Genomic DNA, 18,685 nt, shown 5'->3' with positions numbered 1-18,685 from the left:
TGTGTGCGAGTGTTTGTTTGTTTGTGTTTGTGTGTGCACACTCACACGGCTCCCATCAGATTGTAAATCTGTCCACATAGCCTTTCTCTGGATGGCTAAGAGCAGTGCTGGTGTTAGACAAATCTCTAATTATCCCAGATGGCTGTAGAAACACACGCACACACATAAATACACACACACACCCTCCGTGGCTGGCTAGCTGTGTGTTTTCACAGTGGACCCACACAGAGCAGAGTGATGACTGGTCTTGTCACCAGGCCTCCAGCTAAGCATGACAGATTGAAATGAAGGCTCCATGGTGAACCCAATCACATTGCCTTTTCCACAGCATTAGTTCCCAATCAGTCTGTTTGGTGGTAGAAATGTGTGTGCCTAAATGTTCTTAAAACTGTTTTGGGAAAACTTCAGATACTTTTTTCCATTATGTGGGAGGAAGGTTGGTGGAATGTAAAATTCTCAGAAATCAGTATTCCTCCTATTTCCCCGATGACGTTATCTTATCTATAACAATCAGAAACACCTCATACTGTGACTTTGGTCGCATGAACTGTTGAAATAGTCTCTGATAAGGTCTTTCATTTGGATTGCAATGATATGTGGACATTTTGATGTTCTGTCAATGCCTGCTGAGCGAATGGAAGCGAAGGAAACGCATGAATAGAAATTAGAGAATTAGCAGAGCGCTGAGGAGAGATGGAAGGACAGAGACTGTTTTGGATTCTCTGCGATGGGAGTAAGTCCATCCTGCCTCTGTGTGTATGAGAGGCGTCTAAACAGACCTTATGTCACCAGTCAGTCACACACACATTGTCCCCCCCGCCCCATCCCACCTACTGTGGGTGTGTTCGTAACTTCTATCTGGAGTGCCAGAGCTCAGTGTGTGCTCAGAGTGCGCTCTGGGCGTTTGTAAATTCAGAGAGTTGTCAGATTGTCCATTAGTCAAATTCAGAGTGTTTCCCTCTCGGAGCGTTCAGAGCGCACACTGGACGCTTTGGCCAAGGGGTAGAGTTGATCCTAGCGTTCTGACCTCACAACGGCAGTCAAGCACCCAAGCTAACCGGCTAAAGTTAGCTAGCTACTTCCAGATAATTTTACTCGCCCTAGCAGAGCTGGTTAGGCTGTTTTTATGTTATCTAGAGCATTGATGACTGTAACTGTGCTGCTGGCAACAATTTAATTATGATTTTTGCCAACATTTACTGACATATTCAACGCGTGTTGAGCGTTCGTAAATTTGTCAGTTATTCTGTGCTCTGGCACACTGAGACGAGAGCGCTCTGAAATCGGAGTAGATGACCKGAGCGAATTTACGAACGCCCGGAGCTAGAACGGCCCTGGGCCGTGAGGCAGTAGGTCATACTAACCCTCTGGTCCCTGTCGTAGGCTCCTCTCTCTGACGGTGTAGTTGGCTGAGAAGCCCTCTCTGGCGATGGCGTTGTCAGTGTTGATGGTCATAGACAGGATCCCTGTGTAGGAGATGACTCGGCCAGGACTGCTGTTACCACAGTACCGCCCAATGTGGGGTCCCACTGGGATAGGGAGAAGGAGAGAAGGGGGGGCAAGAGAGAGAGAGAGAGAAAGGGGAGAGAGAGAGAGGGGGGAGAAAGAAAGAAAGAGAGAAATGAAGAGAGAGAGAGAGGGGAGAGAGAAAGAGAAATGAAGAGAGAGAGAGAGGGGAGAGAGAAAGAGAGAAATGAAGAGCGAGAGCAATGTAAAGTCCATCACAGCTACAACATCACAATTACTTCCTTCAATATCCCATGTTGTGATTGATTCAGCTTTTCTACAATTAGCACGAGGGGGTGTGGTATATGGCCAATATACTATGGCTAAGGGCTGTTCTTATGGATACAGCCCTTAGCCGTGGTATATTAGTCATATACCACAAACCCCCAAGGTACCTTATTGCTATTTTAAACTGGTTACCAATGTAATTAGAGCAGTACAAATAAATGTTTTGTCATATTTGTGGTATAAGGTCTGATATACCACGGCTGTCAGCCAATGAGCATTCAGGGCTTGAACCAACCAGTTTATAATCTGTAGTAATAGCCTAATTTACTGCACAAAGTCTCTATTCTAGAATGAACTTCCCTCCATTAAAAGTTTCACTAACTTTCACTCTGTTATCTGACAAAACATTCTATCGTGAACGTGTGACAACCATTAGAGGATAACAGGTTGGAACTTTCCGATGATCTCAGGTCTCACCTCGTTTGTGACTTTACACCTTGTGTCAAAACAGACGTGACAAGTCAGGTAGCAGAGACTGTGGCACGTTCACAGTGTTTATCATTAACACGTGTTCACAGCCAATATATAACAGGTCTGGTACAGAAAAAATATCTCTCATCTCCAATTATGTGTCAAGAATTCTCCTTTTCCCTTTTTGTTTCCATTTCAAATACATTGTGTCGCCTACCATCTGGGATGTCAAACATGTACACACCTCAAACACAAAGCTTTCGCAGACCCCGGGACAGAAAACACACAGGTCTATTGAGACATGGCCGGCCTGGCATGTTTACAGCACTAACCCAGCTGTGAGGTGTGTGATTGTTTGGTCCTTGTGTGTTTCTATAGGGCTGTGCCAGTCCCTTCCTTGGGGCTGTTTCCCAAATGGCACCCCATTCCCTATTAAGTTAACTACTTTTGAGCAGGGCCCATTGCGATCTAGTCAAAAGTAGTGTACTAAATAGTGAACAAGGTGCCATTTGAGACACAGGCCCTAGCCTGGCAAGGCCCTAGTATAGAGGAAGAAGTCTCAGGGAGCCAGACAAAGCAATGTGCCCAGCCAGGCACTCCTCTGATGCTTGTCAATGTACATTTCCTCCCATTCTCCTCAGACCCAATCACACAACAATGGGGACTGGGCAACGCGGTCAGTGAAACAACATCATTGTAGACAATGAATAGTGTAGGTTCTGCCTGTCTCCTTAATGTGCTAAATCAATCTGTGTGGCCTGGTGGATGAAAAACAACAGCTCTGCTGGCTGATGAAACAAATCTCTCTCTTTCTCTCAATTCAATTTCAATGTAAGGGCTTTATTGGCATGGAAACATATGTTAACATTGCCAAAGCAAGTGAACTAGATAATAAACAAAAGTGAAATAAACAATAAAAATMAACAGTAAACATTACACTCACAAAAATTCCAAAAGAATAAAGACATTACAAATGTCATATTATGTGGAAATAGTTAAAGTACAAAAGGGAAAATAAATAAACATAAYTATGGGTTGTATTTTACAATGGTGCTCGTTCTTCACTGGTTGCCCTTTTCTTGTGGCAACAGGTCACAAATCTTGCTTCTGTGATAGCACATTGTGGAATTTCACCCAATAGATATGGGAGTTTATCAAAATTGGGTTTGTTTTCWAATTCTTTGTGTATCTATGTAATCTGAGGGAAATATGTGTCTCTAATATGGTCATACATTTGGCAGGATGTTACATTTCTATATTGTAATRATTTCACCACTATGGCCTATTTATTGCCTTACCTCCCTTATCCTACCTCATTTGCACACACTGTATATATACTTTTTCTATTGTATTATTGACTGTACGTTTGTGTATTCCATGTGTAACTCTGTGTTGTTGTTTGTGTCGCACTGCTTTGCTTTATCTTTGCCAGGTCGCAGTTGTAAATGAGAACTTGTTCTCAACTAGCCTACCTGGTTAAATAAAGGTGAAATATATATTTTTAAAGGAGGTTAGGAAGTGCAGCTCAGTTTCCACTTAATTTTGTGGGCAGTGTGCACATAGCCTGTCTTCTCTTGAGAGCCAGGTCTGCCTACAGCGGCCTTTCTCAATAGTAAGGCTATGCTCACTGAGTCTGTACATAGTCAAAGCTTTCCTCCAGTTTTAGTCAGTCACAGTGGTCACGTATTCTGCCACTGCATACTCTTTGTTTAGGGACAAATAGCAGTCTGGTTTGCTCTGTTTTTTTGTTAATTCTTTCCAGTGTGTCAAGTAATGATCTTTTCTCATGATTTGGTTGGGTCACACTCTCACTCTCTCACCTGCAGGGAACCCGTCCCAGATCTCCAGCCAGTCGTAGCGACACAATGCCCCGGGTGGAGGGGTGGTGTCAGGCTCCATGTCGAACGTGTCAAAGTCCACCACGATCTCTGACATTTTGGGGGCGATGATCATGAAGGTACAGTCCAGGTTGTTGGGGTACTTGTCAGGGAAGCCTGGCGTCTTTATAACGCCCTTAGACGAGGTGAAGTTTCTAGAACACTCAGGTCCTGATGAGGAGATGGAAAAAAATATGCATTGTATGTTAAACTTTGCATGTCTTTATCCTGTTTTGGTATATACTATTTGGGTCCATGGCTGTAGTTTTGTGGCTGTATGCTTGTATTAAATGTATTAATGCTGTTATTTATCACCATAATCACTGTATTTGTCTGTAACCCTAATCATACAGCAGTTGAGGATCTGAAAGCAAGCAATATGTTGCCATAACTACAATGTTGTCACTTGGATTTATATAAACCACTGTTAGCAGGGGTTCATGGGTTCCTGAGTCCATTTACTCCATTATCACTGAGGTGTCCACTGAGCCTGTTCCTATTGGTCACACCTTCAGTGCCACTGGCTGGCTCTGTCTGTGTTTTGACTGGGGGCGCCTGGTATTTACTGACTGCTGCAGTCAGACACAAACACCCTGGGTTGTTTTTGGAGACTTTGTGGCCCGACAAACCCCTCACCCCCACTCCACCTCACTCCAACAAACCCCCCACCCCCACTCCACCTCACCCAACAAACCCCCAACCTCCCTCACAACACGCCACTCCACTCCACCCAACAAGCCCCTCACCCCCACTCCACCGCACTCCAACAACCGCACACTCCACCCACTCCACCAACTCCACTCCCACCCACCACACAAACCCCCACCCCCACTCCACCTCACCCAACCAAACCCCTCACCCCCACTCCACCTCACCCAACAAACCCTACCCACTCCCACCACTCCACCCACCTCACCCACCAACAAACCCCCACCCCACTCCACCTCACCCAACAAACTCCCCCACGCCAACCACTCCAACAAACCCCACCCCACTCACCTCAACCCAACAACCCCCACCCCCACTCCACCTCCCAACAAAACCCTCACCCCACCTCACCCAACAAAACCCCTCACCCCAACAAACCCCTCACTCCCATCCATTCACTCCAACAAACCCCTCACCCCCCACTCCAGCCTCACCCCAACAAACCCTCGCCCAAACAAAATTCCCTACCCCAACACACCCTCACCCCTACCCAACTGCACCCCAACACACCCTCACCCCCTACCACCTCACCCCAACACCACCCCTCACCCCTACCACTTCCACCTAACAAACCCTCACCCTAACCACTGCACCCAACAAACCCCTCACCCCTACCACTGTCCCCAACAAACGCTCCACCGCCACTCCACCCCAACAAACCGCTCACCGCACTTCCACCCCAACAACCGCTCACCCCCACTCCACCCAACAAACCGCTCACCCCCACTCCACCCCAACAAACCGCTCACCGCCACTCCACCTCAACAAACCGCTCACCCCCACTCCACCCCAACAAACCGCCCACCGCCACTCCACCCCAACAAACCGCTCACCGCCACTCCTCCCCAACAAACCGCTGTCAAACCGTCACTGTTGCTTGGCATTGTGCACATTTTGGCATTGTACACATTCAAGTTCTACAACTGATGTACAAGACGTTTGACACAACAGAGTTTGTCTGCACAAAGATGCCTATGATGACAGACACAGTTCACCTCAGTCCAAAAGTCAGGGAGTCAGTCGACTGTCATAAAGTGACATGTGCAAGCCCAGGTTASTGTTGTAATGTTGACTGATCTTTGTAGAGAAGATGAGATGACAGACGCACACAGAGTTGATGTGGGTCACTGACCCACAGGAGAGAGATGTGTCTCTCGTGTTGCCGGGCCAGATGTGACCTCTGATACATGAGAGCAACAGAAAAGAGAAGAGTAAGGGTTCCGCTCACTTGATGTTCACACAGTTGGCGTCATTATATGGGTGACATGATGAATGGCATCAGAGGAGAGGCGGCAGGTTTTGATCTGGCTCAGCTGGTGTGAGAGAGAGTGTGTGTCTGTGAGAGAGAGTGTCTGTGAAAGAGAAAGCGAGAGCGAGAGCGAGAGCGAGAGCGAGAGCGAGAGCGCGAGCGCGAGCGCGAGCGAGAGCGAGAGCGAGAGCGAGAGCGAGAGCGAGAGAGAGAGAGAGTGTGATCTTGCCTGTACATTGTGTCTATCAACTAACCTCCTGCCAAACTCCACCCACTTGGACGGAGAACTTTCCCTGTCTAAGCCACAGTTTGATGTGGTCCTGGAAAAATGTCCGTCTTTCTTAACCACCAGACATGTGTTTTTGGTTTGAGGAATGTCAGTGAAACGATAGTGAGAGGAGAGGCCTAGACAGATATAGTCTCATGGTTCTGTGGAACACCCAGTGTGTATCATTTATAAGACCACTGGTGCGTATTATGTGGTCAATGAGGGGAGGAGCTCTGGATGTGTTCCAATCGTTCTGCATTCCAAATGGTACCCTATTCCCTATTGAGTGCACTTCTTTTGKCRGGGGCCTATAGGGCTCAGATCAAAAGTAGTGCACAATGTAGAGAATAGGGTGCCATTTGGGACACACCCACATTCATCAGTCACCGCGACGATACACTATCTTTAACACAAATGGTGCTTGTCTTCATCATGAGAGCAGTTTATGACAATTTCCAGTGTCGCTTTTCTCTCGTCGTAAAGATACCCATAGCCCAGAGTCCGTAAGCCTTGGCTTGTCCACAGTATAATTTACTACTTCCCTAAATGGGAACCAGAGCCATAGAGGGTTCCATAGAGGGAGCAGAAAGCCCATAGAGGGGCCAGCGCAATAGAAGGAAGCAAAGCCATACCGAGGGAGCCAGAGCCATAAAGAAAAGGAGCAAAGCCCTGAGGGAAGCAAAGAGCCATAGAGGTTTCCATAGAGGGAGGCCAAGAGCCATAGAGGTTCCATAGAGGGAAAGAAAGCCAAAAGAAGGGAGCAAAGCCAATAAGAGGGAGCCAACGGCCATAGAGGGAGCAAGGCCATAGCGGGCGCAGAAGCATAGAGGTTCATAGAGGGAGCAGAGCATAGAGGGACAGCGCCCATAGAAAGGAGCAAAGCCAATAGGAGGGAGCAGAGCCATTAAGACAGGTTCCATAGAGGGAGCAGGAGCCATAAGAGGTTCAATTAGAGGGAAACAGAGCCCATAGAAGGAAGCAAAGCCAATAGAGGGAGCGAGCATAGAGGGGAGCAGAGCCATAGAGGGAGCAAAGCCATAGAGGGAGCAGAGGCCATAGAGGGAGCAGGAGCCATCAGAGGTTCCATTAGAGGGAAGCAGAGCCATAGAGGGAGCAGAGCAATAGAAGGAGCAAAGCCCATACGAGGGGAACAGAGCATAGAAGGAGCAAAGCCATAGAGGGGAACAGAAGCCTATAGAGGTTCCATAGAGGGAGCAAGAGCCATAGAGGGAGCAGAAGCCATAGAAGGAGCAAAGCCCAGTAAGCGGGAACAGCGCCATAGAAGGAGCAAAGCATAGAGGGAACAGAGCCAATAGAGGTTCCATAGAGGGAGCAAAGCGCATAGAGGGGAAACAGAGCCATAGAAGGTTTCCATAGAGGGAGGCAAAGCCATAGAGGGAACAGAGCCATGAAGGAGCAAAGCCATAGAGGGAAGCAAAGGGCCCATAGAGGGAAGGCAGAGCCATAGAGGGGAGCAGAGCCCATAGAAGGAGCAAGCATAGAGGGAACAAGAAGCGCATAGAAGGGCAAAGGCCCAAAAGAGGGAGCAGAAGCCAATAGAGGGAGCAGAAGCCATAGAAAGGAGCAAAGCCAATAAGAGGGAACAGAGCCATAGAACGGAGCAACGCCCAATAGAGGGAACAGAGCCAATAGAAGGAGCAAACAGCCATAGAGGGAAGCAAAGACCATAGAGGGAGCAGAAGCCATAGAGGGAGCAGAGCCATAGAGGGACAGCGCCATAGAGGGAGCAGAGCCATAGAGTTTCCAATAGAGGGAGCAGAGCATAGAGGGCGCCAGAGCCATAGAGGGAGCAACGCCCATAGAGGTTCCATAGAGGGAGCAGAGCCATAGAGGGCGCAGAGCCATAGAGGGAGCAAAAGCCATAGAGGGAACAGAAGCCATAAGTGGGTTTCCATAGAGGGAAAAAGAGCCATTAGAGGGCGCCAGAGCCATAGTGGGTTCCATAGAGCGAACAGAACCATAGAGGGGAGCAGAGCAATAGAGGTTCCATAGAGGGAACAGAGACAATAGAGGTTCCCATAGAGGGAACAGAGCCATAGAAGGTTCCATAGAGCGAACGAACCATAGAGGGGAGCAGAAGCAATAGAAGGTTTCCCATAGAGGGAACGAGAACATAGAAGGTTCCATAGAAGGGCCACGAGCCAAGAGGTTCCATAGAGGGGAACAGAACATAAGAGGGTCCATAGAGGGCGCAAGAGCCATAGAGGGCGCAGAGCCATAGAGGGCGCAAGAGCCATAGAAAGGGCGCAGAACGCCATAGAGGTTCCATAGAGGGAACAGAGCCATAGAGGTTCCATAAGAGGGAGCAGAGCCATAGAGGTTTTCCCATCAGAGGGACAGAGCCATAGAGGTTCCATAGAGGGAGCAGAAGCCATAAGAGGTTCCATCAGAGGGAACAGAGCCAATAGAGGTTCCATAGAGGGAACAGAAGCCATAGAGGTTCCATAGAGGGAACAGAGCCAATCGAGGGCGCAGAAGCATAATAGAGGTTCAATAGAGGGAACAGAGACATAGAAGGTTTTCCAGAGGGAACAGAGAACATAGAGGTTCCATAAAGAGGGAACAGAGCCAGTAGAGGTTCCATGAGGGCAAACAGAGCCAATAGAGGTTCCCATAGAAGGGAACAGAGCCATAGAAGGGCACAGAGCATGAGGTTCCATAGAGGGAACAGAGACCATAAGAGGTTCCAATAGAAGGGACACAAGAGAACATAGAGGTTCCATAGAGGGAAACAGACCCATAGAGGTTCCATAGAGGGCACAGAAGACAATAGAGGGAGCCAAGAGACAATAGAGGTTCATCAGAGGGAGCAGAGCCATACCGAGGTTTTCACATCGAGGGAACAGAGCCAATAAGAGGTTCCCATAGAGGGAAACAGAGACAATAGAGGTTTCATAGAGGGAACAGAGCAGTAGAAGGGAGCAAGAGCCATAGAGGTTTCATAGAGGACAGAGCCCTAGAGGTTCCATTAGAGGGGAACAGAGCCATAGAGGTTTCCATAGCGGGAACAGAGACATAGAGGTTCCATATAGGGAGCAGAGGCCATAGAGTTTCATAGAGGAAACAGAAGACATAGAGGTTTTTCCATAGAAGGGCACAGAGCCATAGAGGCGAAGAGCCATAGAGGTTTTCATAGAGGGAACAGAGACATAGAGGTTCCAATAACGAGGGAAACAAGAGCCATAGAGGTTCCATAGAGGGAACAGAGCCATAGAGGGCGCAGAGCCCATAGAGGTTCCATAGAGGGAACAGAGACCATAGAGGTTCCATAGAGGGCAACAGAGACATAGAGGAACAGAGACATAGTACGGTTCATGAAGGCAGAAGGGGCAGAGACATAGAGGTTCCATAGAGGGACAGAGACAATAGACCAATTAGACAGAGACAGAGGTAGAGTGAGCTAGAGGAAAGAGGGAGAGGGTTACCGAGGAGCGGCTAAAGGGACAGAAGGGGTTAAGAGCAGAACGGTAGAGGGCAGCACGTAGAGGGCGCAGAGCCATAGAGGTTCTCATAGAGGGAACAGAGACCATAGAGGTTCCATAGATGGGAACGAGACTATAGAGGTTACATAGAGGAACAGAGCAACATGAGTTGCCATAGAGGGAACAGAGACAAAGAGCAGGACCATAAGACGGTCCATCAGAGGACATGAGGGACATAGAGTCATACGCAGGGTTCAGAGCATAGAGGGCCTAGAGAGAGTAAGATAGAGGTTCATAGAGGAACAGGAGCGCATAGAGGTTCCATAGAGGGAAAGCATGAGTCCAGAGGAAGAGAGAGTCAAGAGAGAGAGCCATAGAAGGTTTTCATAGAGGAAGCAATACATGAGTTCCATAGAAGACCATTAGAGGGGAAGCCATAGAGTCCATAGAGGAGGACACTTATCCAGTAGGAACAGACATAGAGGTTCCATAAGGACAGGACGAGACAGAGACATTGAAGAGGTTTCATAGAAGGGAACAAGAGGACATAGAGGTCTTCAGAGAGGGCACAGAGACCATGAGAGGGACAGCAGACATAGAGGTTTTCATAGAGGAAAGAGACATAGAGGTTCCATAGAGGGAGCAGAGCATGAGAGGAACAGAAACCATAGAGGAGCGACATAGAGGTTCCATAGAGGGAACAGAGCCGTAAGCCAAGAGGAAGCAGAGCCAATGAGAGGTCATAAGAGGGAACAGAGCCATAGAAGGGAACAGAGCATACGAGGTTCCAATAGAGGAACCAGTAGCGGTAGAGGGAGCAGAAGCGAAAGGACAGAGCGAGAGGCAAGCCAGAAGGCGAGCCTAAGAGGGAGGCAGCGGACGAGCAGACGGTAGAGGAGCAACGCCGTAGAGGGAGCAGACCGTTAGAGGGAGCAGAGGGGTGCTGGACAATGGTGATCCTGGCTGTGACCCCGCAACTCCCTGTGGGTGTCTCAGGGGGACTTAACACACGTTGTCAACGATCGTGGTGGAGGATTGACGGACCCAAAACGCAGCAGTAGGAAAATAAGCATCTTCTTTTTATTAAGAAGAAGGAAGACCCGAAAACAAAACACTCTTAACAAACTAACCAAAAACAAACAAACGACGACCGTGAAGCTAATAAAACGTAGTGCACATACAGGCTAGCAAACGTTCCCAAGACATAGAAATTAACCCACATCACATGAAAGCCTATGGCTTAACCCTAAAATATGGCTCCCAATCAGAAGACACACAAGAAATCAAGCTGTCTCTAATTGGGAACTCATTCCACAGTGCAAAACCATAAGACTCTCCTAGACAACTAAACCAAACTAGAGCAAACGCTAGACAACATGCCACTCAACACCAAACCCATACACTTAACACCCAACACTCCCCTTTACCATATAATACCCAAAACCGACAAAACACAAACAATCGCCCATGTACACCTGACCCTAACTAAAAATAATAAAGAAAACAAAGAATCTAAGGCCAGGGCCGTGACATAACCCCCATGTTAAGGTTGGAGAACTCCGAGCGCACCAGCCACACAGTCTCAGGGGAGGGGTCTGGGTGGGCTTTCCTTCCACGGTGCCGGCTCCGGCCAACTGGTCGTGGTCCCACGCCCACCACAAGTCACTAACCGCCTCCGTTAGCTTCCTCCAAATGACCCCCCCACATTAACCCCACTGAATTAAGGGGCAGTTTCCGGACAAGGGGCAAGCTCCGGACTAAGGGGCAGGCCTTCCGAATAAGGGGCAGATCCGGACTAGGGGGCCAGCTCCGGACTTAAGGGGCAGCTCCGGACTAAGGGGAAGTACCAAGGATAAGGGAAGAGCACCAAGGGATAAGGGGGCAGCACCAGGATTAAGGGGCAGCTCCGGACTGAGGAAACGGAAGCTCCGGACTGAGGGAACCTGCAGCCCGGACTGAGGGACGGCCCCATGGTTGGCTGACAGATTCTGGCTGCTAATGGCTGGCCGGACGGATCCGGCCGCTCCAATGCTGGCTGACGGATTTCCGGCTGCCTCACATGGCTGGCTGAACGGATCTGGTTTGCTCATGGCTTAGCTGACGGATCTGGCCTGCTCAGGCTAGCTGACGGATTCTGGCTTGCTCAATGGCTAGCTGACGGATCTGGCCGCTTTCATGTGCTGGCTGCAACCGGATCTGGCCTGCTCATGGCTGGCTGACGGATTCTGGCTTGCTCATGGCTAGGCTGACGGATCTGGCTGTCATGGCTGGGCTGAGGAATCGGCTGCTCATGGCTGGCTGACCGGGATCTGGCTGCTCATGGCTGGCTAACATGCTGGCTGCCTCCATGGCTGGCTTTGACGGATCTGGCCGCCCATGGCTGGCCGACGGATTCTGGCCCCGCTCATGGGCTGGCTGACGGATCTGGCCTGCACATGGCTGTCTGGCGGCTCTGGCAGATTCCTGTTCTGGTTGGCGGCTCTGGGCAGATCCTTTCTGGTTGGCGGCTTCTGGCAGATCCCTGTCCTGGTTGGCGCTGGCAAGAAATCCTGTCCCCCTGGTTGGCGGCTCTGCAGATCCTGTCTGACGACGGCTCTAGCGCTCGGGACAGACGGGCCGGCTCTAATTGGTCTTTCCGGGGCAGACCGGAATGGCTCGGGATGGCGCTGGTTAAAAGACGGATGCTCAGATGGCGCTGGGTAGCCGGATGGGCTCAAAGATGGTGCCTGGTAAGAGACGGATGGCTCAGATGGGCGCTGGGTAGACGGATGGCTTCAGATGGCGCTGGGTTTAACGGCCAGTTCAGGCCATCGCTGTGGCAAGACGGCAAGACTCTGGCCCGGCTGAGGGCGCACTGTAAGGCCTGTGCGTTGGTGCCGGAACTTGGTATCCGGCTGGGGGACAAACGCATCTCAGGGCTTAGTGCGGGGAGAGGAACAGGGCATACTTGGACCTCCCTGGGAGCGCACATTTAGGCCTAGTGCGTGGTGCCCGGAAACTGGGTGGTACCGGGCTGGGGACACAGCATCTCAGGGCTTAAGTTGCGGGGAGCAACAAACAGGAAACGCACACAGGACTCTGGGGACAACCAGGAGGCTTGGTGCGTTGGTGTTAGGCCTGGTTTGGTAATGGGCTGGAGACACGCACCATTGGACCGAGTGCGTGGTGGAGGGCGCGGGCTCTGGGCACACCTGGAACCGCCTGGTGCGTGGTGTTGGCCCGGTGGCAGCGACTGGGGCGGGGAACGGTGGCCCGGAATCCACCGCGCACCGTGGCACGGCGTCCTGGGCTCCCTTGCGGCACCATGCCTGACCCCTCCTGGTTGCCTGCTCCCCCGTCGCACCGCCTCACGTGCAGGGGAGGGGTGGATACCCCACCGGGCTTAACTGTCGGCGACCCGGGGCACCCTGCGTAGGCTGGTGCCATGTTACGACGCGGCGCGCCGCAGCTGAGCCGCAACGGTCGCCAGATAGGTAAAGCGGCTTTCACCTGGCACTGGCTCCATGCGCTCACTCTCGCCTCCCCGTGGGGAGTGGAATGACCCCGCCTGCCTGGCCTGAATGCCACAGTAAGGACACCGTGCGCTCTAACCTGCGTACACGGTGTCTGCCCGTACCGCCGCTCCTCGCCGGTTGCAGCCTGGGGCAAAAAAAGAAAAAAAAACACAAAAACAAAAGTAGTCAAAAAAACAAAAAAACATACCTGGCCCTTGGCCGCGACTGCGCTCAATAGCCCCCCCCCAGCAATTTGTTTGGGGTAGTACTCACGGGCTGTCCAGCCTTGCTCATCCCGTGCTGGCCTCTCTATTATTCGCCTGTCCATTCTCTGCTTTTTTCGCTGCCTCCGCCTCAGCTTTTGGGCGGGAGAAGATATTCCTCAGGATTGTAGGGCCCAAGGTCCCTTTTCAGTCCAATTCCGTCCTCCCATCTCCAGAAATTCGGTGTAGAGGGTCCTGTTGCCGTATACATAGTCGCATTCGCTCTGGTCCGTAATTGGGGGTAATTCTGGGTCCGAATTCGTGTGGAGGATTGACGGACCAAAAACGCAGGCAGTAAGGAAAATAAGGCCATTCTCCTTTAATTTATGAAGAAGGCAAAACGAAACCATAACACCACTTACGCAACAATCAATAACAATAAACGATCGTGAAGCTATAATAAACGATGTGCACACACAGGCTACAAACGTTCAGACAATAGACAATTACCCACAATCACTGAAAGCCTATGGCTCCCGTAAATATGGCTCCCAATGCAGAGAACAAAAGAATCAGCTGTCTCTAATGTGGGAACTCATTCACGCCCACACCTCAGACTCTCCTAGACAACTAAGCCAACATAGACCAAGCGCGTAGAAACAGCACTCACACAACCATACACTACACAACCCCACACCCCTCTTTACCATAATAACACCTCAAAACCGACAAAACACAAACATCCACATGGGTCACACACTGACCACTAAAAAATAAATAAAGAACAAGAATACTAAAGGCCAGGGCGTGACCAACGTGTGTAACAGTACAAATGATTATTTCTTACATGCGTCCCAAATCGGTCCTCTATAGTGCACTACTTTTGTCACTTTCATTTTTAAACACGTGCATTATATAGGGAATAGGGTGCCATTCGGGGTGCACTCTTGGTTCAGAGGACCTACATTCGTCTCTCTCACCCCCCCGTCCTAGATTCAGATTCAGCCTATCTTTGCAAGAGCATTCATCTACTGTGCAGGTCCACCCCTGAAGCTCCAAGGATAAACTGTCCATTAACTAAATGAGCTGGGGCTATATCCGCACCTGTCCTCCCTCCTCCCTCTGTGTCTCCCTCTGTGTCTCCCTCTGTGTCTCCTCTCTTCTCTCCTCACTGGGGTCGCCTGCACCTGTCTGGTAACCCCTCCTCCCTCCGCTTGTGTCCCCTCTCTCTGTGTCTCTCTCTGTATCTCTCTCTCCTCTCACTGAGGTCTCCTGCACCTGGTCTGGTACCCTCCTCCCTCCCCCCCTCCCTCCCCCTCTCCTCCCTCCTCTTCCGGTCCCGTCCGTCCGTCTTTGTCTCTCTCTCTGTGTCTCTGTCTCTCTCTCTCACTGGGGCCCTGTCCTCACTGGCTGCTCCAGTGGAAAATTCCCAGCTTCTCCCACTAGCACTTCTAGAGCCAAAAGGCAGCAGGACCAAATCAGCAGGAAGACTTAGCAACAACAGGAAACCTGCTCCTACTGCATCCATCCCCATTCTCTAACAACCACAAGCACCAGGCGTGGACGGGAGAGATACAGGCAGAGACTCAGATAGCGTGGTAATGGGTTCCAAGCAGTGATGACCGATAGAGGAAGAAATCAGAGGATGGGCTCATTGTCATGACTGGAATGGAATGAATGGAAAGGTATCAAACACATGGTTCCCGTGTGTTGGATGTGTTTGATACCTTTCCATTCCATTCCAGCCATTACAATGAACCTGGCCACCATTGGTTCCAAGAGTAGTAGAGAGGGGTCTTTTCAGGAGAGTCAGTGTGTGTTGGACCTTCCTTATCAGATCTGTCATGATTGGCTCTCAGTCAGCTGGATAGAGAAACTGGCCGGGCTAATAGGGATTGGATAAAGGACATGGGAATGGGGTTCCTTCCTTTAAAGGCTGATATGAATGTTTACAGTACTCTCCCTGTCCTGCATCCTGCCCCCCGAGGGCCATTCAGAGAGCAGGGGGACTCTGGGTCCCTGGGTTCATTTGGCTTCAACAAGGGTGACCTACAGTACTGACGCTAGTTGTAMAGGAAAGGATGAAGTAGCTTTAACTTTAGCTTGTAAGACCTTGAACAAAAGATTTAGCCTCTTAGCTGCGAATCCTAACTGGCCCTTAGTCTCCCATTGCCGTCAATGCATGACTAAGTGAAAATTRCTCTTAGGTGGAAGTTAGGATRCACCCTTGTCTGTATTTGAACAGAGTGAAACAAGTAATAACACATAATAGTAAGAAATAATTTAGAAACGTTTCAACACCGGATCCAAAGAGGCTGACCTGTCTTGAAGACCTCGTAGCGCACTGAGAATCCAGCCCCGGGTGACTCGTAGTCGGACACAAACTTGATTAGGAGCTGGCTGCCGCTGGAGATGATGGGGGAGGGGGCTATCTTCCCACAGAACTTCCCCAGGGTCGGAGCCTGCTCATCCCCACCGTTAAACACCTCCACATAGTCATACCTGAGGACATAGAGAGGGGAGTAAGAATTACTTATTGTWCAACACTGCTGCAGTAGCTAAACAATAGCTAAACAATAGGTAAACAGTAGCTAAACAATAGTGAAATAGATCATTATTTTGGTTTGGAGGTTTGACCACAGCACTGGGCCTCAACCTACTGCAATTAAGGAAAATACATGTTCATAGAGTGGTATGGTTAGCATGGCTGCGTCATGGTCATAACATGATGCAGCCACCACCATGCTTGAAAATATGAAGTGGTACTCAGGAATGTGTTGTGTGGATTTGCCCTAAACATAACACTTAGTATTCAGGACATAAAGTTAAATTKTTTGCAGTTTTACTTTAGTGCCATATTGCAAACATGATGCATGTTTTGGAATATTTGTATTCTGTATAGGCTTCCTTCTTTTCACTCTGTCATTTAGATTAATATTGTGGAGTAACTACAATGTTGTTGATCCATCCTCAGTTTCCCCCTATCACAGCCATTAAACTCTGTAGCTGTTTTAAAGTCACCATTGGCCTAATAGTGAAATCCCTGAGCGGTTTCCTTCCTCTCTGGCAACTGAGATAGGAAGGGCGCCTGTATCTTTGTAGGAACTGGGTGTATTGATACACCATCCAAAATGTAATTAATAACTTCACCATGCTCAAAGGGATATTTAATGCCTCCTTTTTATTTTATTTTTTACCCATCTACCAATAGGTGCTCTTCTTTGCAAGGTATTGGAAAACCTCCCTGGTCTTTGTGGTTGAATCTGTGTTTGAAATTCACTGCTCGATTGAGGGACCTACAAATACTTTGATGAAGTTATTTTGGCTTGCCATAACAAAGGTGTCGAATACTTATTAACTAAAGACATTTCAGCTTTTCKTTTTTTCAAATTAATTTGTAAAAAATTCTAAAAACCAAATTCCACTTTGACGTTTTGGGGTATTGTGTGAAGGACAGTGAAACAAAATCTCAATTTAATCAATTTTCAATTCAGGCTGTAACACAACAAAATGTGGAAAAAGTCCAAGGGTATGAATATTTTCTGAAGGCACTGTAGGTAATAGGGTGCCATTTGGGACATATCCTAGGCTTTACACACAGCTACTTCATCAGTTTGCCCAGGAGTTTGATTCTCAGGCACCTCTCTCTTCGTCTGTGTGTAATGTGTGTGTGTGTGTGTGTTGTGTGTATGTGTGTGTGTATTGTGTGCTGTGTGTATTGTGTGTGTGTGTGTGTGTGTGTTGTTGTGTGTGTGTGGTGTGTGTGTGTGTGTGTGTGGTGTTTGTGTGCGTGCCGTGCGTGCGTGCGGCGATTGCGTGCGTTGCGTGATGAATCAGCGGTGCGGTGCGTGCGTGCGTGCGTGCGGGCGTGCGTGCGTGCGTCGGGCGTGCGGCGTGCGTTGCGTGCGTGCGTGTGCGTGCGTGCGATGCGTTGCGTGCGTGCGTGCGTGGTTGCGTGCGGCGCTGCTCGTGGTGGTGGTGGTGTGTGTTGTGTGTGTGTGTGGTGTGTGGTGTGTGTGTGTGGTGTGTGTGGTGTGTGTGTGTGTGTGTGTGTGTGTGGTGTGTGTGTAATTGGGTTCTCCGCTGAGCTCTCTGGGTTTGGGTTTCTTTGTTTAAATCAGACAGCTAACACATTTATTAATTTTAGTTATTTAACCTTTTTTCTTTTTTTTTTACCAGGTAGGGGAATTAAGAACAAATTCTTATTTCCAATGACAGCCTGGACATGTGGACCAATAGTATCTACTCTAACCCACATGAACTCTTAATGTGAACACATTAACAGTTTAGCATTTTATGAATCCTGTATAGTTGTCTGTTCCCAATCCATGACTGCTGTGTCTAAGCAGGCTTGATGATGACGACAGCTGTCTCTGTTCCACTCTCAAAAAAAGTTCCCATCCTCGGGTGGATTAAGAACACCAATAAAGGTTCCACCTCTCCACTTTTTGCATGGCTGCCTATATGTAGCCTGGCTGCCTGTATGTAGCCTAGGCGCTGCCTGTATGTAGCCTTGGCTGCCTGTATGTTTAGCCTGCTGCCTGTATGGTAGCCTGGCTGACCTGTTATGTAGCCTGGCCTGTATGTAGCCTAGCTGCTTGTATGTTAGCCTGGCTGCCTGCTATTGTAGGCCTGGCGCCTTGTATGTAGCCCTGGCTGCATGTATGTACCTGGCTGCCTGTATGTAAGCCTGCGCTGGCCTTATGTAGCCTGGCTGCCTGTATGTAGCCTAGCTGCCTGTATGTAGCCTAGCTGCCTGTATGTAGCCTGGCTGCCTGTATGTAGCCTGGCTGCCTGTATGTAGCCTGGCTGCCTGTATGTAGCCTGGATGCCTCCATATAGCCTAACTGTCACACTCACATACTTGCACACAGACATATAATCAAACATGTTTTTTTCTTGTATACTGAGTACATCATGTACAATTATAATGAATTTGCTTTGTTTAACTGATTGAACAAACAATTTAAAAAATGTTGTACTTATATTTCTGGTGTGGTTTTCATATAAGCCCTTTTGGGCTTCCAACCTCACCAGCACACCGTTTTTACCCGTGTTTTTAATCTGTACTGTTATGCCTTTCTCTTCTTTTATTCGGTGCGAATAAATAAAGCTTACAAAAAAATCTATGGGAAGGGAGTGTGAAAAATGGGGTTGGCCCAATTGAACTGCTAAAGGAGTGGGGGTGGGAGGAGAGGGAAAAATGGGGTTGGCCCAATTGAACTGCTAAAGGAGTGG

At 49.2% G+C, this 18,685-nt stretch overlaps 1 protein-coding gene across 1 annotated transcript in view; it reads right to left on the bottom strand.

The window, feature by feature from the left end:
* Positions 1-18,685, bottom strand: part of LOC111979190 (neuropilin-1a) — a 67,843-nt gene that overhangs the window by 29,659 nt on the left and 19,499 nt on the right. The window contains exons 3-5 of the mRNA XM_070448920.1: positions 15,768-15,949; positions 4,026-4,253; positions 1,365-1,529 (exon numbers count right to left, since the gene is read on the bottom strand). Coding sequence (XP_070305021.1) covers positions 1,365-1,529; positions 4,026-4,253; positions 15,768-15,949 — 575 coding nt within the window. The remainder of the gene's footprint in view (positions 1-1,364; positions 1,530-4,025; positions 4,254-15,767; positions 15,950-18,685) is intronic.

The sequence above is a fragment of the Salvelinus sp. IW2-2015 genome, linkage group LG19 (assembly GCF_002910315.2).
Source record: "Salvelinus sp. IW2-2015 linkage group LG19, ASM291031v2, whole genome shotgun sequence".
Taxonomy (NCBI): domain Eukaryota; kingdom Metazoa; phylum Chordata; class Actinopteri; order Salmoniformes; family Salmonidae; genus Salvelinus; species Salvelinus sp. IW2-2015.
Note: the sequence above shows the minus strand (reverse complement) of the source record. Positions and strands in the feature narration are given on the sequence as shown.